Source organism: Sorex araneus, chromosome 5 (genome assembly GCF_027595985.1).
Source record: "Sorex araneus isolate mSorAra2 chromosome 5, mSorAra2.pri, whole genome shotgun sequence".
Lineage (NCBI taxonomy): Eukaryota > Metazoa > Chordata > Mammalia > Eulipotyphla > Soricidae > Sorex > Sorex araneus.
The window spans coordinates 96537869-96562294 of NC_073306.1; the positions used below are offsets into that span (position 1 = coordinate 96537869).

At 42.1% G+C, this 24426-nt stretch overlaps 1 protein-coding gene across 4 annotated transcripts in view; it reads right to left on the reverse strand.

Annotated features, from left to right (window-relative positions):
• The window catches only part of CTTNBP2NL (CTTNBP2 N-terminal like), a 63841-nt gene that overhangs the window by 18281 nt on the left and 21134 nt on the right, over nucleotides 1-24426 (reverse strand). For all 4 annotated transcript variants that reach the window (XM_055140057.1, XM_055140059.1, XM_004616270.2 and 1 more), the window contains one exon: nucleotides 23733-23840. In XM_055140057.1, the coding sequence (XP_054996032.1) occupies nucleotides 23733-23831 (99 nt within the window). In that variant the 5' untranslated portion in view covers nucleotides 23832-23840. The remainder of the gene's footprint in view (nucleotides 1-23732; nucleotides 23841-24426) is intronic.

Genomic DNA, 24426 nt, shown 5'->3' on the forward strand with positions numbered 1-24426 from the left:
TGCCGAAGCTTAGTCTGATACCTTCCTGACAGCTCAGGTTTTCCTACCACATTTTCAAAATGGTTTGGATTTGATTTCAGGGGGAGTTCAATAATAAAGTCAAACTTTATCTTAAGTTTTATTTTTCTCCTCAATTTCATTATTTTGACTCAGTAACAACATAGCACTGCAGCACTGTAGTACCATCATCCTGTTCAGCGATTTGCTCGAGCAGGCACCAGTAACATCTCCATTGTGAGACTTCTTGTTACTGTTTTTGGCATATCGAATACGACAAGGGTAGCTAAAATATAGTAACAGAAATTCCCACTTTGTCAGAGAACACTGCAATCTCTCAGACAAAAGGAAAATGACAGGCGCACAGGGAGGGGCTGCAGCAGACAAGAGCAGCACAGCAGCCATCTCTTCCCCAGGCTGCTCCAACATGCTTTCACTCCAGGCCAACCACCTGGCCCACTGCCTCATGATGGAGCTCTGCAGACACACACTACCGAAAATGTCAGGTACACCGGTCTCCAGAGGCTGGGGTCTTCTCGGAGTGGGGGTGGGCAGCCTTCCCACTGCCCCATACTCCCGGAAACCTTGGCAGCCACACCCACATCCCACAACCGCTGCCATGTAAGCTCACTGTCCAGTTAGATATTCTATAGTTTCTGGAGCACGTGGTCCCAATGCAGCCACACAACACATAGACTCTACAATCCCCAGGAACACAACAATGTAGATGGGAATGGAATGTAGAAGCCAACTAAGCCCAGTAAACAAAAACATTAATACAGAAGGTTCAACTAGCAATCAATAACAGCTTAGTAAACCTCAGACAAGCACTTAATGTCCCTACAGTGAGATATAACAATTTTCACAAATTTTCATTTACTGAATTATTTTTCTGATAACTGCATTAGCCATCTGGTTGTTACAAGCAATATAAATTATTTTGGGGGCCAAAGCAATAGTACAGTGAGTAAGGCATTTGCCTTGCATGCAGGCAACACAAATTTGATCCCTGGCACCCCTAGACCACCAGGAGTAATTCCTGAATGCAGAGCCAGGAGTAATCTCTGAACACCGCTGGATGTGCCCCCCAAATTGAAAAAACAAAATTATTTTGTGTCTACTAAGGGGGCAGGCTTGGATGATGGCTGGGAAAATGGGGACAATGATGGAGGGAAGGTAACACTGGTAGTGGGACTAGTGTTGGAATACTGAATGTCTATAATAAATGCATCATGAACAACTTTATAAACCACAATGTTTAAATAAAAGGGATAAAACCCATATGAAGCCTAGGAAAAAATATCACCTCCTTTTAGGGGAGTAACCAATATGATTTATATGTACTATTTATGTGTATAAATTATACAGGACATTATGTACAAATAGTATAATCAAGTAGGTATCATCATCATCATCATCATCATCATCATCATCATCATCATCATCATTCCATTGATTGTCAAATTTCTTGAGCGGTCTCAGTAACGTCTCTATTTGTCCTAGCCCTGAGATTTTTTTTTTTTTTTTACGTTTAGACTTTTTTTTTTTTAATTTATTTATTTTTAATTAGAGAATCACCGTGAGGGTACAGTTACAGATTTATACACTTTTGTGCTTATACTTCCCTCATACAAAGTTTGGAACCCATCCCTTCACCAGTGCCCATTCTCCACCACCCGTAAACCCAGTGTCCCTCCCACCCTCCCCAATCCCATCTCCCCCCCACCCCACCCTGCCACTGTGGCAAGGCATTCCCTTCTGTTTTCTCTCTCTAATTAGCTGTTGTGGTTTGCAATAAAGGTGTTGAGTGGCCGCTGTGCTCAGTCTCTAGCCCTCATTCAGCCCGCAACTCCCTTCCCCCACATGGCCTTCGACTACAATGTAGTTGGTGATCGCTTCTCTGAGTTGACCTTTCCCCGGAACGTGAGGCCAGCCTCGAAGCCATGGAGTCAACCTCCTGGTACTTATTTCTACAGTTCTTGAGTGTTAGTCTCCCACTCTGTTATTCTATATACCATAGATGAGTGCAATCTTTCTATGTCTGTCTCTCTCTTTCTGACTCATTTCACTCAGCATGAAACTTTTCATGCCCATCCACTTGACTACAAAATTCTTGACCTCCTTTTTTCTAACAGCTGCATAGTATTCCATTGTATAGATGTACCAAAGTTTCCTCAACCAGTCATCCGTTCTGGGGCATTCGGGTTTTTTCCAGATTCTGGCTATTGTAAACAGTGCTGCGATGAACATACATGTGCAGATGTTGTTTCGATTGTACTTTTTTGCCTCTCTGGGATATATTCCCAGCAGTGGTATTGCTGGGTCAAATGGGAATTCAATATCTAATTTTTTGAGAGTCGTCCAAATTGTTTTCCAGAAGGCTAGCCCTGAGATTTTAGAAGACTCTTTTTACTCGTTCTTTCCAATGGTGCCGCATTGGAGACTCTTTCAGGGTCAAGGGAATGAGACCCATCATTGTTACTGGTTTTGGCGTATGAATATGCCATTGGGAGTTTGCGAGGCTCTCCCATGTGGGCAGGAAACTCTGTAGCTTGCCAGGTTCTCCCAGAGGTTGCTTGGTTTTATAGTCTCTGGATGTTGGCCGTTGGTGGGATTACAGGATGCCGGGGGCAGTCCCAGTAGCCTAGCTACTGGAAAATGGGGAATCTGGGTGGAAGAGGCTCAGTCCTGATCTGAGCAGGCTTGGAGGTCTCAGCCCTGGGTCCCACATACCTGGGTTCCTCTGCTGGTTCCTTCATGTGTGAAACTCGTCCGAACATGTGGAGAGGGGCCTTGAGCATGGCTGTGGCAAGTCTCCAGAGGTCTTTAGCCGTGGGAGCTCTGCTCAGGGCAGGGAGGGAAACTGAAGCCCACCCCCAAGGGGACCCAGGCAAGACAGCCAGGCAGGGGGGCAAGAGACTCTCTGTGTTGCTCTCTTCTGGGAGCTTGGTTTTATAGCTTTATAGCTTGACTAAAAAACCACGCTCAAGTAGATAAATAAGTATAAATTATTCAAATATATTCCAATCTCTTTATTTTGGCGGGCCTTCCAAGCATTGCTCAGGAGGTCTGGTGACCTCTCCAATGATGCTTTGCAAAGTCGGCTGCACTTTGCAAAGTTTGGCTAGGCGATGCAGTGCCCAGGAATATACTCCAATCTTAAAATAGGAAATAATCTGTATTTTTTGGACAATAATCACTAATGTGAAAAGTGGTTCTGAATGTAAGGCTCATTTAATTGGAGGGTTTATATTTAAGTAGAAGACTTTATTTTCAAGGCTGGCACTGTAATTGTATCAGAATGCATCTTTGCCATTTACTATCCATTATGAAGTGATATTTTTGATTTTCAGGCTTAATTTATCTTGCAGTGCTGAGTACTGAACCCGCTGCTTAGACATGCAAGGCAAATACTCTACTTGCCAACTGCATCCCAGACCCCCAAAGTGATATCTTTTTTGGTCTGTTCGTTTTTATTTTATGGGCCATACCCAGCACTGCTCAGGGCTTACTCTGGTTCTGTGCTCAGGGATCACGCCTGGCAGGTTTGGGGAAATGTATTTCGCTCTGGGGATGGAACCTGGAACTGGGTTGGCCTGTGCAAGGCAAACATCCTACCCACTGTACAATCTCTGCTTCCCCAAGATGATACTTTTTTTTTTTTTTTTTGCTTTTTGGGTCACACCTGGCGATGCACAGGGGTTACTCCTGGCTCTGCACTCAGGAATCACCCCTGGCCATGCTCAGGGGACCATATGGGATGCTGGGATTTGAACCCGGGTCGGCCGCGTGCAAGGCAAACGCCCTACCCGCTGTGCTATCTCTCCAGCCCCAAGATGATACTATTAAAAGTAATCAGCAATAGAAACACTGTGTCTTGATCTAATACCATTATGCCAGGAATGAGAAAATACATGATTCTAAAAGTCTAAGATTATTTTTATTAATACTACCACACCAAAAACATGTTAAAAAGAACCCTTTAAAAATAAGTTGAGTCTATCAGTTCATCTTTCAATAATTAACACTCTGGAATACTTGATAAAATAAACAGATGTCTAAACATCTGGAACTAAAACAACCATTATGGATCACAGTTGATGTCTATCCTTTGTTTTAGAAGTTCCTTTCCATTTGCTGAAAGAAACCTGGACAGGCCAGTCCACACCTGGAGCTCAGCTTTGCAGAGAACAGGGTGGTGATGGCTGAGCTGGAGGCACCTCTGAGGTGCACATCCAGCTCTCGTACAAAGACAAGAGTTCGTAAAAATCCAAACAACCCAGTTCAACGCAAAAGAATATGCTATGTTTATTCCTCATATGAGAGAGATCTTTCTAAAAATACTGTCGTGTGAAGGTGTGTATGTATGTGAACACCCACACATGTATACAAAATAAAGTCCTTAAATTCCACAACATTGTAAATCAATAAATGTATATATTTTTTAATTGCATTGTCTTCCTCTTTTTACAGGAATAAATTGAAAAAATTAAAAGGAGTAATTTTATGCCAATATATTTTAAGTATATAATTTAGTAAGAACGAGGAGAGGAAATTAAGGACATTTTAAGGGAAAATCTGAATAGGTCTCTAAAAGTATGTTTTATCTTAGGAAGGAAATATTTGCTTTATGTTAGAAAATATTATGTTATAGGAATTGCTTAAGTAGCATTGTAGCATTGTTGTCCTGTTGTTCATCGATTTGCTCAAGCGGGCACCAGTAACGTCTCCTGGCAAGCTACCTGTGGTGCATTCGATATGCCAAAAACAGTAACAGGAAAGGCTTAAGTATCTCTCAATTAATAGGTAAAGATTGTAATAAAAAATATATAAATGTAAAAAAAATCACTTGAAAAAAATCTACAGTCATTCTGGACGGCACAAGGCTATTCAGACAGGTGCCTTGCAGAGGTGAAGATCTGGGTTCAATTCCGGGCTCCACCCCCTCCCCCCAAAAAACCCCAATCCTCAGTTTGTTAGTATGATTACCCATGGTATTGTCACTTCTTTTCTTTCTTTCTAATTTCATTTTACTTATTTTTGGCTTTGGGGCCACACCTGCCTGTGCTCAGGACTCACTCCTGGCTCTGCACTCAGTCACTCTTGGCAATGCTCAGGGAACCATATGTGGTGCCAGGTATAGAACCCGGTGGGGTTGCGTGCTCGGCAAGTGTCGCACCCACTGCACTGCTGCTCTGGCCCTGGTAGAGCATTATTTCATACATTGAGCAAATTGAATTAAAGTAGAATAAGCTTCAAAGCTACAAATATTTATGGAAATGATTATTTACTTAAGGGCAGATGATCATTTATTATTATTTGACTAAAGTACACTAAAGCGCATTGGCAACTAAAAATGGTAAATTTAGTATAAACAGCTACAAGTATGGTACTTCCAGTTAGTAGGCTGCTTTGTTGATGGAATAAGATTATGGATAAACAGTATGATGCAGACGCTTAGACATTCAGATTCCAGAAAGTTTGGTTAAATCTCTAGATAAAATGAGGGGTTAGAGGGGTTTCTTTTCTTTTTTATTCTGCCTTCTTTAAATTACATCCTGGGGGCTAGAGCGATAGCACAGTGGGTAGGGCGTTTGCCTTGCATGTGGCGGACCCAGGTTCAATTCCCAGAATCCCATGTGGTCCCCTGAGGACCGCCAGGAGTAATTCCTGAGTGCAGAGCCAGGAGTAACCCCTGTGCATCCCAGGTGTGACCCAAAAAGCAAAAAAAAACAAAACAAACAAACAAACAAAAAAAACCTTTAAATTACATCCTGGACTTTGTCCTTATTAGTAACTTTTTTCTTTTTTCTTTTGGGATCACAGCCAGAGATGCACAGGGGTTACTCCTGGCTCTGCACTCAGGAATTACTCCTGGCAGTGCTCAGGGGACCATATGGGATGCTGGGAATTGAACCAGTGTTGGCTGCGTGCAAGGCAAATGCCCTATCTGCTATGCTATCACTCCAGCCCCCTTTATTAGTAACTTTTTGAAGTAGGGAAGAAAATACTTAGAGCAATTCAAGACACCTTGGGGGAAAAGTGCCCTGCATATAAATGAAAGATTTTAAAAACATTTAAAAATGATTAATTAGATCTAAGTTCTTTTTTCTTTTTTTGGAGGTTATATGCCTTTTAAAATATGTGCTGGTGTCTCCTGAAGACTATACACCATAACAAATAAACCAGTGATGTACCAAAGACCCAAAGCACACAAATAGCTGCTCAGATCATTGGTGATCAGGGATATGTGGATTAGAACATGTCTTCAACTACTCAAGGCTAAAATGAACAGGCAGAACTAATCTCTAGTGAAAAAAAAAATGAAACCAGTAATCTCTGGGTGCAGGGAGATGGTTGATGAGGAAAGAACTTTTTGAGTGAGGAGAATGTTCTGTGTCTAGGACTAAGGGTCAAGTGCATGTGTGCATTATAAAACCGACTGAAACGAACACTAAGTGTCTTTGGACTGAATACATAATATGTCCTGCCCGCATGGAGAGCCTGGCAAGCGTATTTATATGCCAAAACCAGTAACAATGATGGGTCTCATTCCCCTGACCCTGAAAGAGCCTCCAATGTGGCACCACTGGGAAGGATGAGTAAAGAGAGGCTGCTAAAATCTCAGGACTAGGACGAATGGAGACGTTACTGAGACTGCTTGAGAAAACCGACAATCAACGGGATGATGATGATGATGATGATGATGATGATGATGATGTGCTAGATAAGCCCCTCTACTAAGAGACTCGGGCAACGATCTGCAAAGGTAGATTTGACTTGTTCTCAAAAAGCTTAAACATCTGCTGGCTAAGTGAGAGGCCCCCGCAGCAATGACCAAGTTGCCTTTGGCTTGTTTAAATATTTCCCAAGCAATATCAGTGTGTTTAGAGGAACACTCAGTACAGTGTATTTGATCAGAATTTTAAAGACTAAGACCTTATGGTCTTAAGGAAAAGGAAGGAAAAGGCCAACCCTGGAAGTGGGTGGTACTGGCAGATAAACGGGGACTCATTTAATGAATCACAGGAAACACCAAGAGGCTGAGCAGGGAACACGGTCTGAAACCTGTTGGAGCGTCCACCAGGAGGCTGGGCATGCAGTTCATGCACAGCAGCCAGGCAAGGCCCCCCAGTGGCTCTAGGCTGAAAAGCTTATTAGATGTATTTCATAGAAGACAGTGTGGCAATCTTAAGCAAGGTTAAAACATTCTTAAGAAAACCCTACAAACTCACTAAACACTAATGTGAAAGGCTATTTTGTTTTTCCTTCAATCAGGTCCTAGGAGACCGAATGGGAAACTCTAAAATCAAGGGGTGGTTATGGCCTCTCAAATCTGTTTAAAGCACGAGTCTGAAATCAGATATGAACGATAAGGGAATAACACAAGTAAAAGCAGTTTGAATGTGCAGTCCCAGGAGGAGGGGTCTTAGCTGGCACAAAGGGTCAAAAGTGTTCATAATGGGGAGGTTTTCACATCAACTGAGGTTTGGGGGGTGGGGGCGGTGCAAGAGGCTGTCATGGGAATTCGAGACTGGGTAGAGTGAAGAGAGAACAGAAAGGGTCAGAAGGGGCTGAAGGCCATGCCAGGACACCTGCAGATTGTCAGGGTGAACAAATGGAAGCACAGCCTCTAGAGTGAGCTTCCGAGTGAGCACAGTGTCTACAAGGCACACCCAGAAAGAACAGGCCTGTGCCACAAGTCAGAGGAAGGAAGGCTATCATTTTATTTTTTGGGGGGTGTCACACCGACAATGCACAGGGGTTACTCCTGGCTCATGCACTCAGGAATTACTCCTGGCGGTTCTTGGGGACCATATGGGATGCTGGGAATTGAACCCGGGTCAGCCGCATGCAAAGCAAATGCTCTACCTGCTGTGCTATTGCTCCAGCCCCAGAAGACCACCATTTTTATTGTCACTGTACTCATTTTTTTTTTTTTGTGGGAGCGGTAGGGGGCAGGGACCACACCTGGTGCTGCTCTGATCTTACTCCTGGCTCTGCACAGAGATCACTCCTGGCGGGGGGGCAGAAGGGGGATGGCTGGTGGACCATATGAGGTGCCAGGGATCAAGCCTGGATAAACTGCGAGACCTTATTGTACTATTGCTCCAGCCCATGTCACTGCACTCAGACACAGAGCTAGATCCTTACTTTCAACTAAGAGTCGCACAGGTAGACTGGGATTCAAGGTAAATAACAGTGGTTTTCTTCTCTTTTCCTTTTTTGTTTTCAGACCCTATCTGGCAGTGCTCAGGGGCTGCTTCCAGCACTGCTCAGGAGAGGCTCCTGCCTCAGAGACCTTGAAGCCTTCGGGATCTACACAGGGCATGCACAGCCTTCTCCATGCAAATCCTGTACTCCAGCCAGTGGCACTATCTCCCCAGCACCATAACATTATTTTTTCTCAAGGGAACAGAATGGGGAGAGGGGTGAAGACGCTAAGATGGAAAAGCACCAGAGGGTGTTGAAAAGAGCATTTAAAAAATCTGAACTGGCCATGCCCATGCCCAGCAATGAGACTGGACTCCAGGGTGTAATTTGGCGTGCTGAAGCAGAACCTACCGTCTACGAACTCATGAGAGGGGAACAGGACAAAGTGTGCAGAGACCAGAGCAAGACTGCTCTTTGTTTGGGGGTAAGGGCAGCAACACCGCTGGGAAACTGGGTGTTTCCAGAGAGGAACCCCACCAGGAACAGGGAAAGGGATGCGGTCAAAGCCCCAAGGGCTTGGTGGGGTCACCCTTTTCCGAGGTGGAGAAGAGAGTCACACATTTCCATGGGTGGAGCCCATGGACGGGAGGGAAGAATTCAAGGAGAAATCAGAGTTATCAGTTTACAAAGCTGAGAGAGAGGAGATGATAGGAATTTTGTGAAAGCTAGAAGTAGAATAAAAGGAACTAGAGCTAATTGCATCCTGAGAGGCAGAGCTAGGACAGAAGTACGTTAGACAGATGCAAATACAGGTTCCTGGTGGAAAAGTCTGCTGAGGCAAATGGTGCCCTACTCCTTAAAAACAGGGCTGGAGAGATAGTGTAGGGGTTAAGGCACTTGCCTTGCAAGAGTTTGACCCAGGTTCAGTCCCTGAGCCCTACCAGGAGTGACCCCAGAGCAGAGAACCAGGAGTAAGCCGGAGCACAGCCATTGTGGCCCAGAATCTACCCCGCCCCCCATAAAGCCCTAAAAAACAAACCAAAAAATCCACACCGTACTGTTTTCTCTGATGCTCACAAAGCTTTCAGTAGTAAGCAGACAGGGAATGCAGATGACCACACCCCCATATGCAGGAATGAACAGGGAAGCAAAAGGTCAGCTAAAAACTAATTCGTATTCTTTTATATATATTTTTAGATGAATACAAATATGCAGTGAAGACAGGTACATATCTAATTATCTAGCATCCTTAACTGCAAATATGGAAACAAACACAAAGCTATGACTTCCTGTCAAAAGAACAAATTGTTCTTTCTCTGTACAGGGAGAAATGTAAATACTGTCACTGAGTGGGAATTATTAGCAACAATAAAAGTTCTGAAACACATAACTATAGACTGAATTAATAAGTGGCAATCTATTTTGAGTCTTGAATACATTCAAGTTTAACTTAAATGGGGTGTGACCTTATTCTCTCATTTGACAAATATTCTCAATAACTTTCTAGGTTCGAGATACTTGGGATGACATAGTGAAGTGGATTCAGTACCTGTCCCTCATGGAGCTTGCATTTAATGGAAAAAAGAAAAGAAAGAAAATAGAGAGGAAAATCCCTACAACTGGCTATATTTATCAGCATGAAGAGACAAATTCTATTACCATTAAATCTAGTGTAGAAAGAGAGAAAACACATTAAGAATCACTCAATTCTCTAAAAATCTACTGGGCATATTATTTGGAGAGTTTCTAGGAAGTTTTTGTTTTGTTTATGGGCCATACCCAACTGCGCCCAGGGCTTATTCCTGGCTTGGTGCTCAGGGGACCATACGTGTGTGCCAGGGATCGAACCTGGATCAGACACATGCAGAACACCCTACCTGCTGTAATATCCCTCTGGCCTCTTAGACTCTAGGAAGTTTTTAATCCATAAAAACAAGACCTGTGACTTTAAGAATAACATAACCACTATGTATTTATTTTCACCAATGAATTTATTCTTTTGTTGAACAGACAGAATATTTGATGTCAAAATAGATTGAAACAATTTTGATGAAGTTACATTCTGAGAGCTTACTGAATGAGGTTGGCTTTTTGAGGCAGGAAATACTTTTCATTATTGTCAAGCATCAGACTGTGAATGACATGTGAAACTGAAGACAGGAAAAAGCACTGACGGTCTCCAGTTAGGATAGAACTTCTTAAAATTTTAGTCATGTTGCTGCTCATACAATCGGCTGTCAGGTTTATTTAGGTCTATGGACTGTGAAAACAAATCTACTTTGAAAGACTGACTTTGGGGTGTCCTGTACAAGAAGAGAATCTGAAAAGCCGTGAGAATGTCAGGGATGAGAAGGACACAAGCTCATACTCTCCCAGGCACACACATGTGTTCCTCCACTTCCTGAGGAACAAACAGAACAAACACAGATCTCCACAAGCTTACAAGCTCAACAGGCGGAATGCACACTTCGTGTGTGGGAGGGCCTGCCCTTGACCAGGCACTGCCTGGAGTGGCTGAGCTCCGGCCCACGGTGTGAGGCCATGAGTGCAACCCCCAGCATGGTGTCATCATCCCTAGGACTATTAGGATAAGCCCTGGACACCCTGGCAGAGAGAACAAGGAAAGGGAAGGGAGAAAGTAAACGTGCCCTCAGATCTTCACCTGGCAATTACAGTCTTAAATTAGGCCACAAAGAAATGTCTCCTCAAAGTTTAATTATATAAAGCTGAAGTTCTTAACATAACCCAATCTCGCTTTCCTCTCCAAAGTTTAAACTTGATCTTAGTTCAAAGTGTATCTTTCCAAAGTGAGTCTTCTCCAAACACAGAAATAGACACACACACACACACACACACACACACACACACACACACACACATAATGTTTGTATGTGCATGACACACATACAAATAATTAGTCAATGATTCTATAAAACTGCTTTGCAACTTGCTTTACTCATTGTGTGGCAGACCTAAGTCAGGGACAAGAATGTCCCCTCCACCCACGCAAACAAACTCCAAAGAGCTGAGGGGCTGCAGGTGGCTTGTTGGTGAAGCACATGCTTACAGGGATGTGACCCTGGCTTCACTTCCAGGCACTCCTAACCTCTGCCACACTAAAGGGGCAATTATATGATATTTTAGACTAGTGTTTTTCAACTTTTTTTCTGGCCATGGCCCCCTTCTGACCTGTTTCTTTCCGGTGGCCCCTCATACTCCTGGTTGGTCCCTAGTCATACGGTGTGACCCCTCGTACACCTGTGATATGATATGATTTTCCTGGGGGCCCCTGGCTGAGAAATGCTGGTCTGCAGTGCCGACTTGCCCATTTTCAGACATATTCCACTGATAGTCATCAGATGTCTGAGTTTGTGGCCACAGCAGTGGCACCCTGTTCATCTCCGAGAAGACTCTGGTGGAATGCACTCCATGCATTTCCACGGAAATCACCTCCAACTTAACATTCCAGCAGTTTCCCCCCCCCCACCCCAAATTAAAAATGTTTAGTTAGCACACAAGAAGCTTTTCTCCCATCTTCCAGTTATTCTTGTAACCGGTTGGACTACAATACAAATGGTAGGCCAGGGACTTTACTTTTAGGAGCTCTCTCTCGGTTCCTTTCTCCTCTCAATGGGTGCAAATAGAAATAAACTCTGATTAATCCCAAATCACAAGGCCAAGACATGGCAAGGAAGACACAATAAGAGGAAGTCAAAATAACAGGAATAAGCTGTTTCCCTTTTTTATTTGTTTTAGTTTCAGGCTGAATAGATGCAATGAAATTCCCCTCTGCTGTAATCTTTTCTGAAGCCCTTCCCAGACTGCCAAAGAACTGCATGTTCTCTGAATCAGTAGAATTTTACAAGTTGAATTCCTCCTTTATTTCCCCCCCTCAAAAAGCATCAGAAAAACAGAGTCCATAGGAAGATGTCAGTTAATAATGAATGTGCTTATTCTTCTGGTTCCTTCACTCTTGAATCCCCAATACCACAAATTGTAATATGGATGGTAACATAATAAAAAGTTATATAGTCAGTGATACCAGGCAATTATTTCTAAGTGTAGCTATTAGATATAGGGTTCACTGCTTTTCGTTTGTGTTTTGGTTTCGTTTGGGGGCTACATCTGGCTCTATACTCAGGAATTACTCCTGGTTCTGCTTGGGGGACCATATAAGATGCTGGGAATCGAACCCAGGTTGGCCATTTGCAAGCAAGTGCTCTACCCCTCTGTACTATCAGTTGTATGCAAGGTACATGCCTAAACTCTTATATTACCTATCTGGCCATTAAATTTGTATTGAATTTGTATTGATATTACCAAGTTCTCCTTAAAATGTTGAAAACAACAATGCATGACAGTTTATTTCTCCTCATCTTTATCAGTAAAAATGTTTTATCTTCAAAAACAAATTCTATGCTCATTCAACTGAATGAAATTTATCTGAAAATAATTTTATTTGGAGTTACAGAACAGAAAATGAGCACCATGTACCATGTGTTGTGGGGACTATAGTATCTATTGCACAATAATGAAAAGAAAATCCAACAAGTATATGTGGAAACACTTTAAAAATTATAGAGAACTATAAAGACAATAAAAGGGAAAAAGTCAGGGTACTGTTTGTGACTAAATAGCATAGCAGAATTCCTTTGGACTATTTTAAGAACACACCTAAATATATCTTGATTTTTAGTCTTAGGATCTGGAAAGATGAAACAAAGGTAAAATTTATTAAAATATGCTTTGGAACAATGTTTTTCAATACATTTGTGATCTAGAAACTAGGTTAGTGCACTTGGAAAAAAATTAATACCCAAGTTATCCATTACCGGAGAAACCACTATTAACATTCAAAGTACAAATTTTTATTTAAGTTAAGTATGTGTCTATATACACATCCAAACATATATACATGTGTGTGAATATGTATGTATGATGTTATGACCAGCACTGTAAATTTAACATTCTAACATAGCATATCATTAAAAGTCCTTCATATGAATCATATTTTAAAATAGTTCCATAACAATTCACCATGCAGATTAGTCACCATCCAGTTCATGCAGCCAATAATCAAGAGTTTGCTTTTTATAAAAAATTAACTGGAACCAGATCAATGTGGTTGTGTCATTACCGACTGGGGCTAATTGGAAGTAATTAATAGAAAATGTTTCTTTGTAAATAGATTTTTAAAAAAACCAACATCTAAACTATAGCAATGCCCCTCAAATAGTGTCCTGAGACTGGTACATTTAATAAAAAATGAATTAAAAAATCCAACATTCAGAGCCTGGGATAGTATAGGGGTTAGATGGGATGCAGCTCTGATCCCATCTACTTTTCATCTACCCTGAACTTTTGGCTCGTGGTTGTGGAGGCCCCCACGTACTGCTGGGGAGGGCTTGGTGGTCCCCAGAACCATAGGGGCTGAAGCAGCCAAGATATGCTCGGGCCCCAGAAGAGCCGGCTGACACCATCCCCAGAGTGGCACCCAGACTCCCTGAGCAAAACCAAATATAATACTGAATGGCTATATTCAAAAGCAGAACAGAACCAGGAGTAAGGCCTGAGCATTGCTGGGTGTAGACCCCCACGCCAACAGACAACAGCGTAACAGAGAAGTGGTCTATGTTCCCTTTTCTGCAAAAGTATACCATGGAACAACATTAAAAGCAGAGGATGCCCCCTACAAAAACAATCCCCTTTAAAATGAATTTTTGGAGGCTGGAGAGAGTACAATGGGGTAGGGCACTTGCCTTGCCCATGGCTGACCCTGGTTTGAACCCCAAGCATCTCATACTGTCCCTGGGTAGTGCTACGATTAATTCCTGAGTGCAGAGCCAGGAGTAACCCCTCAGTATTGGTGGGTGTGGCCCAAAAACCGAAAAAAAAAAATTGTTTTCTTCCTGTGGTAATAATTAACAATAAGAAAAATGATTTACAGGAAATAATGAAGGTATGATATATAAATTTGGGGAGGGTGTGGCTTGGACCACATCTGGCAGTGCTCAGGGCTTATTCCTGACTCTGTACTCAGGAATCACTCCTGGTGATGCTTGCAGGGAACCATGTGCCACCCTAGGGTCCACTGTGTGTAAAGCAATGGCCTACCCCCTGTGCTATTTCTTTGGTCCCAGGAATGCATACTTTGAAGTCTACTTTCTGACTAGTGACCAAAAATATGATCAAACATTTTAAGATAAAAAGATAATCTTTGAGCTTGTTTCAAATTGGCTACTTATGTTCTGTGTTCTTCATGTAAAAATATTTTATTTTTTTTATTTTTTATTTATTTATTTATTTATTTTTTTGCTTTTTGGGTCACACCCGGCGATGCACAGGGGTTACTCCTGGCTCAAGCACTCAGGAATTACTGCTGGCGGTGCTCAGGGGACCATATGGGATACTGGGAATCGAACCCGGGTCGGCCGCGTGCAAGGCAAACGCTGTGCTATTGCTCCAGCCCCCTGTAAAAATATTTTAGAAGTGAAAAAATATCTGGTTTTTCCTCCTTGGAAAAATATACAATTTGGTTTTACAGAAAGGCATTCAACCAAAAGTGGCAAATGCATTCTTTGTTTCTTTTTTGTAACATTTCTGGTTTTGAACTTACTATTAAGTTTTATCATTGGGAAAATAATCGCTGAGTTGATGAAGTTTTAAAAATAAAATTACAGAATTCTAGATTTGAAAAGTAGCAGAACAAAGCTTAAAAAACTACTTCATAAAGCAACTCCATATACCTCTATGCTAAAACAAATAAAAAAGAAAAGGAATAAAGTTCTTCCTAGGCAATATTTCAAACACACAGACAGATCATTAAAGCCAATCATAACTTGACAGATATTTTTTCAAAGCACATAATAAAATTCAATTTCCAACTCAGCAAACTCGGAATAGAAGAAAAACTTCCTTAACTGGATAAAGAACATTTGTGGAAAAACTACAACCAGCATCTAATCAGTATTTATAATGAAGAGTGTTTTCCCCTTAAGATCAGGAACAAGGCAAAGATATCCTTTGTTGACAGGTTTCTGTCAACAAAATAAGGCAAGGCAAAGAAAAAAATCTACATGGGAAGGTAAGAAGTAAATCTGTCTTTGGAGAAAATAACTGTAGAAAATACAAAGGTACATTTAAAAACTCTATTAAAACTGAGTGAATTTAGCAAGGATACAGTGTCAATATAGAAAATCAATGTTATTTCTAGAAATCAAATTTAACATTAAAAAATACCACTTATAAAGTAATACAAATATGAAATACTGAAATATTTGGTCATAAGTCTGATGAAAGACAGGAAAGACATGTGAAAAACTACAGAGCACTGAGACAAACCAGTCTGGGGAGAAATACCATGTTTATGGACTGAAAAATACAGGTTTTTTTTTTTGTTTTTTTTTTTGGCGGGGGCGGGGTGCAGAGTGTCACACCTGGCAATGCTCAGGATTACTCCTGGCTTTGCACTCAGGAATCACTCCTGACGGTGCTCAGGGGACCATATGGGATGCTGGGAATTGAATCCATGTCAGCCGCATGCAAGGCAAATGCCCTACCTGCTGTGCTATCGCTCCAGCCCCCAACATACGGTATTGTTAAGATGCTTAATTCTCCTTACATTGATCTCCCCATATCGATGAACATAATTCCACTCAAAATCCCAATGGGAGTTTTTAGAAACTGACAGACTGTTTCTAAGATTCATATGGAAATGCCAATTTCCATAAATAAGCAAAATAGCTCAGAAAGAACAAGGCAGATTAAATAAAACCAGCTTCTTCAAACTGGGTATGGGCCCAGCTCCAGTTGGATCACCACCTCCACTCTTATCTCTCCAGGGACAAAGGACAAATCTGTGCTAAAGTAAGACATTATCTCAAGCTTCTCCATTTTTTTGTCTCTTTGTTTTGTTTTTATTTTGGTGACCACACCTGGTCATACTCAAGGCTTACTCCTGGCAGTGCTCTCGGGGGCCAGTGCTGGGAAGCAAACCCAGTTGACCATGTACAAGGCAAAGCCCCTACCCGCTGTACTAGCTCCTTGGCCAAGCCTTTGCATTCTTAAACACATATGTACACATAACAGCATTTAAAAGTTACTCTAGGGGTCAAGGATGTGACTCAATGGTAGAGCGCATGCCCTACATATCTGAGACCTGGGTTTGATTGCTGGCCTAGCAAAATAAAACATACAGAAAGACTAGGAAGCCAGTTTACTAATTTTATTTGGTCTGAGCTGAACTGTGATGCACAAAAAAGTCAGTGTAACTAGCAAGCTCAATAGCAATCATTAACACATTTTTAAAAATTAAAGGAGGGGCTGGAGCAATAGTCTAGGAGGAGACTGCTTGTCTTTTATGAGGCCAACCCAGGGTTTAATCCCCAGTGTTCCATATGATCCCCTGAGAGCCACCAGGTGTGACCCCCCAAATTAAATGAAATTAAATTTAAAAAGTAAAAGAACAGTTTATAAAAGAAACAAAACACATGTTGACTTTAAGACTTAGTAAAAGACTGCAATAATCAAGACAATGTGGTATGGCACTAAGATAAATAAATAGATCAATGGAATGAAACAGGAAATTTAGAAAAAAACCCAAATATAGACATTAAACCAATTGTGACAGATGTACAAAGGGCAATCATTAACAATGGGTTCTAGAAGAGTTAACTACCTACATGCAAAAAAAAAAAAAAAAGAACGAAAAAGCAATCTGATTCATATGTTGAACAAAACTCAGTTGTACCATAGACCTAAATGTAAACCTTAAAACCCTGCTGTTTGCAGGGCCTGGCGAGGCAGAACCAGCATAAGCTGCCCCCAATCCATCTCAAACACCGAGTACAGCCCCAGAGCAGTGCCGAGACTGACTGTGCAGAGCCAGGAGTAAGCTCTGAGAATGGCTGGGTGTGGGTGAAAACAAACAATACCCTCTTTTGCACCCCAAATACCCAGTATATAGGGGAAAAAACACAGAAGAAAGTTTTTCTGACCTTATGACACAGAAAGAAATGAGGAATGCAACTCGAAAGGCAGGAGTGCTTTCCCTGCAGGGCAAGGACCCCAGATGTGATCCAAGCCCCAGAACTCAGCCCCAGCTCCATCTGGGATAGCCTTGGTGGTCCCTGAGCACTGCTGGAGAACATTGTCTGCCCCCAAAGTCAAACAAACTAAGACCAACCAAACCAAAATAGATCAATTTTAGTTAAGAGGCACGTTGTTTATTTTCTGTTTGGGGGCCACGGCCAGCAGTGGTCGGGAGAGGGGAAGGCCTTTACGACTTGGTTCCCTGCCCTTTAACCCCCCATGCCAAGTACCACATGGACCTTTCAGCCATCTCCCCTGACCCAGGTACTCCTTAAGAGAATGAGAGGGTCCGCACAGACAGGAAGAGGGTTATTTCCATGGCATTATTTCATAAAAGAATTGCAGCCAAATATGTAAGGAACTCTACTCAATAAGGAGAAAATTCAATTTTAAAAATGGACTAAAACCCTGAACTACAATAGAAACCATAGAAACCATAGAACCACCATAGAAAGTCGAGACAGCACAGGAGTAGGGCTCTGGCACTGTGCCCCCCAGGAACCCCCTGCAGGGCCAGGACTCACTTCTGGGAAGAATGCCAGGAAAAGCCCTGAGCACGGAGTGGGGGTGGGGGGGTTGCCAAAAAGTCAAAGGAAAAAAAAAAAAGACGTTTCAGATGACTCAGCCCAAACCTAGAGATTTTCACCAGCCCAAACCAAGAGAAAATTCAGCGCGCAAAAAAGGCCTTGACCAGGATCTAAAAAGTCACCAGAACTCAGTCTTGACATTGCCAGCAATGAGTCTGATCTTCACAGAGAGCCCAGGCCAGGTGTAATCAGCTGGTCCCTATTCTGGAGTCACCCTGCATCCCAACCTGGGGTGTGTCATTGTTTTCTTCTGTCTCACAGCATTCCATGGGAGTCATTTCAGGTGTGACCTCCACTTTACAGGGCATCCATCATCTCTGCACCCCTGAGAACTCCATTCTGGGGTGACCCACACAGCCCAATGGAGGTGTATGATTTCCTCCTTTACTTTAAGGGGTTTTCTTTTCTTTCTTCTCTCGTGTTTCCTACATATAACAATTTTGCTCCATTATTCATCTTCCCCCAAAACTCCTTTCTGCGAGAGAGACAATGCACACAGAAAATTCTGGGTAATCTGGACTTATCTTTCCTTTTCCTGTATATCACTCCTGCCCAAGAACCAAAAAAGAGAATATTTTCAGTTATGGGGGTGAGGGGTGTGTGTGTGTGTGTGTGTGTGTGTGTGTGTGTGTGTGTGTGTAATATCTGGTGGAGCTCAATGTTACTCCTGGCTCTGCACTCCGAAATCACTACTGGTAGGCTCGAGGGACCATATGAGGTGGTGGGGATCGAATCCACCCAGGTCAGCTGCAAGAAAGGCAAGTGCGGGGCCGGAGCGATAGCACAGTGGGTGGGGTGTTTGCCTTGCACGCGGCCGACCCGGGTTCGATCCCCGGCATCCCATATGGTCCCCCAAGCAGTGCCAGGAGTAATTCCTGAGTGCAAAGCCAGGAGTAACCCCTGAGCATCGCTGGGTGTGACCCAAAAAGAAAAAAAAAAAAAAAGGCAAGTGCTCTACCCACTGTACTATCTCTCTGGCCCCCAAGGGAGGTGTTTAAGCAACACTTGGAGATTGCTCTTGGCAGTGCTCCTGGACCACATGGAGGGGGCTGGAGAGATTGCCTCACATGTGGCCAATATGGCTTTTAATCCTGGTATATGAGAATACAGTGCCCAAGCACTGCAAAGGAGCAATTCCTTAGTGCAGAGCCAGGAGAAACCCTGAGCATCACTGGGTGTGACCCCAAAACCAAACAAAATGAAATAGAACAAATCAAGGACCATGTGAAGCTGGGGATCAAGCCCTGAATGCAAGGTAAGTGCCTGACTCCTGCGTTACCTTTTGGGCTCTAAATCACATTTATTACTTGCACAGAAACACATAGGTAGAATTTAGATTTTTCTACTTTAAACCCTGGTTGCTTGTAAAATTCACAATAGTTAAACCAATAAAGTAATATATCATAGTTTCATGCCTAAACATATTCTGTGTTCTGTCAACAGCATTTTTGTCTGCGAGTCTCTTAATTGGGGAATTCTGCAGTGGCTTTTAGCCAAAAACAACAAAATTCTATTCTAAGCTTGAAAAGTTATACCTGTTTCATGACTAAAGCATCAGTGGAAAGGAATTCAAGACAGAGTAAGCTAATCCCCATAAAAATTGCAATATATTACGATATATTATTATAGGAACAATTTAAAATAATTTTAAAAATATTAATAAATATAGGGTATATTCTATTTATTCACAGCAAAGTGTGGCTTTGCATCAGATTTAAGATGTGTGATAGGGGCTGGAGTGATAGCACAGTGGGTAGGGCATTAGCCTTGCATGCAGCCAACCCGGGTTCAATTCCCAGCATCCCATATGGTCCCCCTAGCACCACCAGGAGTAAATCCTGAGTGCAGAGCCAGGAGTATCCCTGGGTGTGACCCAAAAATCAAAAAACTAAAAAAACTTAAAAAAGATGTGGTGATAGAAAACAACCAGTGAGGGATGGAGAGATAGTACAGTGGGTAAGGTGCTTGCCTTGTACGCAGTGACCTGGGTTCCATCCCTGACACCCCCATGGTCCCCTGAGCCCTGCCAGGATTGATCGCCTAGCACAGAACCAGAAGTAAGACTTGAGCACTGCTGGGTGCTGGGTGTGGCCCCAAAACAAAAAAAGAAAAGACCTAATGTGGAGGACTCAAATATTAACTCTTTAACTTTTACTAACAATGTTTTGAAAAGGCCATTAAGGTTCCTTCAGCTTTCTCACAGTACTCAGTGGAAGTCACTGCCTCAGTTTGCTTGAAGTGAATGAACCCAAGCTCTCACACCAGCTGTGTGACTGCCCCCAATAGTGCATGAGCAACGTGATGAGTTTTCACTGTTGGGGGTTCCAACAGTGTTCTCATTTAGGCAAATAATGTGGCCGAAGAGAAAGACATTCATAAAGAATGTGTTTTTCTGATGTAATCTCTTCTAAAACAGAAAGTGACTTTATTACATACAGTTCAAACAGGACCCAATACAGTACAAATGGCTTCTGTAACAATTAGATTCAAGTACAGAAGTTGAATATGACATTATTTTCCACTGGCTTCCCTGGTTCTATGCCAACCAAGTCTCGGCTGTGGGAGAAGTTTGGGAGACTTTTTTATTTGGGGGGAATCAAAGAACAAAAATGCAGGAGCTCAAGTTAGTCAAAGTCACAATTTGGCACTGCAGAGATTTTGGAAAATGAATAAAGTTTTGACAATTATAACTTCATAGGCAGAATCTGCTTACAAATGATGAAATCTTATAAGCCCAACTCAGGCCAATATAGCTTACTACTTACATAGCCGTATTAGAGAACCAAGTGGTTTTACTCAGAGACGCAAAGTTAAAGATTGGGGAGGGGGCCGCCTAATTTCAAGGTAAAGTTCTATTTTTTGACATAAACAAAAATGGGAATATTCAACAATTACTTAGGACAAGTACCAAAACCTTTTCAACACTCTACGAAATAATACTAAAAGAGGGAAAATGAATTATCTGCCATATTAAGAGTTCAGTAGGTGTTTGCGGTAAGTCAGGTCTTTAGAAATAATACTGTGAAATCCTGCAGGACCAAAGTAAACAAAACCAAAACCTGCGCAGATAAAAATGAAATTTCATTGTAACTTTAAGAATTTGGTATGTGAAATTTGCATATAAGTGGATCAACATGGAAAGTATCATGTTGAGTGAAATGAGTCAGAAAGAAAGAGACAGACATAGAAAGATTGTACTCATATGTGGAATATAATGGAACTGAGAAGTACAAGTTGGCAACGATGCAACTTCTGGCAGATATCTCTCTGGACTTAGTTACTAAAATACTAAATTACAGAAACCCAAAACTGAGAGGCCGCTAAGTGTGGTCACTCGACCTCATACCTCTTCATCCTCAGCAATGGAAAACAAATTATCTAATGCTTCCTTTTCAGCAGGTCTGACTTTAGGGGAGAGACTCTCCAAACAATAATAGTGAGTTTTGTTGAAATATTGTATGCAATCAAAATGAAAATAAAGTGAAATTTATTAGTTACACAGGCGGGGGGTGCTTAGGGTGGGGGGGCTAGGGGCGTGGGGGGGTTTGGGGTGTGAGGGGGCGGGGTGGAGCTATACTGGGATTCTTGGTGGTGGAATATGAGCACTGGTGAAGGGATGGGTATTCGAGCATTGTATAACTGAGATTTAAACCTGAAAACTTTGTAACTTTCCACATGGTGACTCAATAAAAAATTAAAAAAAAAAAAAGAATTTGGTATGGCAGTTGCCTTTCTCAGAGTACTGAAAAAAATTTCACCCCAGCTGCCACTTATTTTACTAACTATAGACTGTTTAAAGACACATTACTTCTGGCGAAGCTATTCATTTCCCCTGAACTACACTGAGCTTAAGCCTCAGAAGACAACTTTATCACCTACAGGCTGGATGCAGAGACTAACTACGACAGTTGTGCCTGATTCTGAATGGTATCTTATATCCAAATGCCCCTTAATTATAGCTCTTGCTTCTCAAGCTGCTCTTTCAAATAGCCAGAGGCTGCCTAAAATAACTAAAATTGGATTCGTGCAGGAAAAATAAAATATTTTAGGAAAACATGTGCTACAAGCACCTAAGCATCTGTTAACTTAAAAACAAGAAGGGGCTCCCAACCAGAAAAGAACCCCACCTCAAACCAGAGGCAGCATATTCCAATACACAGAAGAATCAGCTGTAAGATTTAAGAGTTCACAACATTCACTTTGAAATATTACGCCAATCTTTCAAGGCAATGTATAATAGTGTCTCAATCATTTAAACTCTTTTTTTTGGGGGGGTCACACCCAGTGATGCACAGGGGTTACTCCTACCTCATGCACTCAGGAATTACTCCTGGCGGTGCTCAGAGGATCATATGAGATGCTAGGAATCGAACCCAGGTCGGCCGCGTGCAAGGCAAACAACCTACCTGCTATGTTATTGTTCCAGCCCCTCATTTAAACTCTTCAACAAGTATTTCTTCAGCATTTCTACGCTTTGCATATACATGATCAAACTATGATTGTTTTATAAAATTGGGCTGCCGTTAGAATGCAGCCCCTCCTGGAAAATGTTTTCTGCTGCAAGGGGATGGGGGAGAAGCTTTTCCTGGCTCAGCCCCAGCGGCAGAACTTGTCCTATTCCAGAATGATCCCTCCTGTGAAGAGGAGAATCAGGGAGCTCAGATGAGAACTGAGAGAGACAACAGGTTCTAAGGGCTGAGAACTAGGGTGAGCTAAAAGTTCTAGTCCTTTCTTCCCTCTTCATTGGTCAGAAAAACACAAGATGAGACATAAGAAAAGGGCAGGAGAGATAGTGCAGGAGGTGAGACACTTCCTTGCATGAGGCTGCAGCAGCTGTGACCCTGCTTCACCCATGTATTTGAATGTGTATCCCCCAGGCCCTGCCAGGGGTCACTCTGGAGCATAGAGTTATGATTAGCCCCTGAGCACTGATAGGTGTTGCTCAAACCCGTGTCCAAAAACAAAATGAAACAAACAGGAAACTGTCTTGCGCCTCCACAGATTAGGACAACTGGTAATAGTGGAATGGGATTTTGAGAAATAGGGGATACATTATTTTCAGGGGACCATAGAGCCAGAAACCACCAAGAGTGACAAAAGGGAAGGTCTGTGAGGTGTAGTAGAAATGCATTACTAACAAGAGGGAACACAGACATGCAAGACATTGGCAGGAGCATCATTAAAATATTTAGGCAATGCCGAGGGCACAACAGAGACATTCATTCAGATGATTGACAACCATTGACTATTCCTTAATACATACGGCACCCATGACATGAACTGACAGGACAGGAAAAGAGGGAAAAGGGAAAATGAGCCCTACAGCACTGGGCTGCCATCCACAATGCTGTGGAAACTCAGAGGTTACACAGATGCCAGTTACTTATTCTTACAGCAGGTGAGGACATTTTGCTCTTGGTAGACCGAGGGACTTCAACACGGTCATGCTTTCTGGCACAGCTGGCAAAGAATCAGGCCATAAATTTGGTGTGCCATGGATGTATCTCACACACATGAGGCACGAGATCCCCAGAGACACCATGTAAAGTCACACTGGAGGAATCGAAGGAAAGGAAGTGAGAGAGACCTTAGTCCCCAGGTCAGGAGGGAACTGCCTCGTGCACCACTGAAATAAAACCGCTAGATTGCGAACCTCACATTTAAAAAACTGTGAGGGAAAACAAACAAGCAATAGTTTTCAGTGATAAATTACCCCGAGGCCTATTTCATTAGATAGGACTGTCAATCTTTTGCAGTCTCCCTTGAAAAACATCAATTACTCTGTCACTCTAAATATAACCGCACACAGAAATAATAGGCTTAGGTTTTAATTACATCACAATTATAACTTCAGATTTCCTTCAAGAAAGGGTTATACAAACAGTTGTTTTTTCTTTAACATACCTTTAAAGCTTCGATCACAAGGTCGCGAGCTTCAAGTTCTCCTTCGAGAATACTGAACAGTGTAAGGAGTTCAGGCTTGCTGAGTTTCTCCAGATTCATCCTGCAGGCCTAAAGCAAAGACAGTGATCAGAGTATCTTCACACCAAAGATATGTCATTACTCAAGAAAAAAACAGATGAAAATAGAGCAGCAGTTGTAGTATAAAGTCCTATATGAAAGGAAAGGGCTACAATTATAGAAAAGAGAGAACCTTTTAATGTTAACAGCAAACTGTGCAAAGGAAAATAAAATTCATTTCAATTACTGAGCTCATCATCACTCACAGAGATCAATTTTCCATCACTTTTCTTCTAGGCATAATTAACTGTAAACATGCTTAGGTCTCAGAAAGAATCAATGATGAATTTGTTCACAAAAAGTTCAGGTAACATGATGTTATAATGAATAGTGTTTCATCAAAAGTCTCAACTCTGAAAGGATTCCCTAGTTTTAGATAACAGAATTCCAAAACTATATAAATATTCTGGTATCCTTCTGAAAACTGGCATGAAAACTGAGCAAAGCAGTGTTTAGTGGGAGGATGGGAGACTTGTTTTCTATTAAATTGTCAGCTCTCAGGACCAGGGATATAGCTCAGAGATGGAGTAAACAGTCTTGAATGTCCAGCACCACAAAGAACCAAAAAAACCCAAAC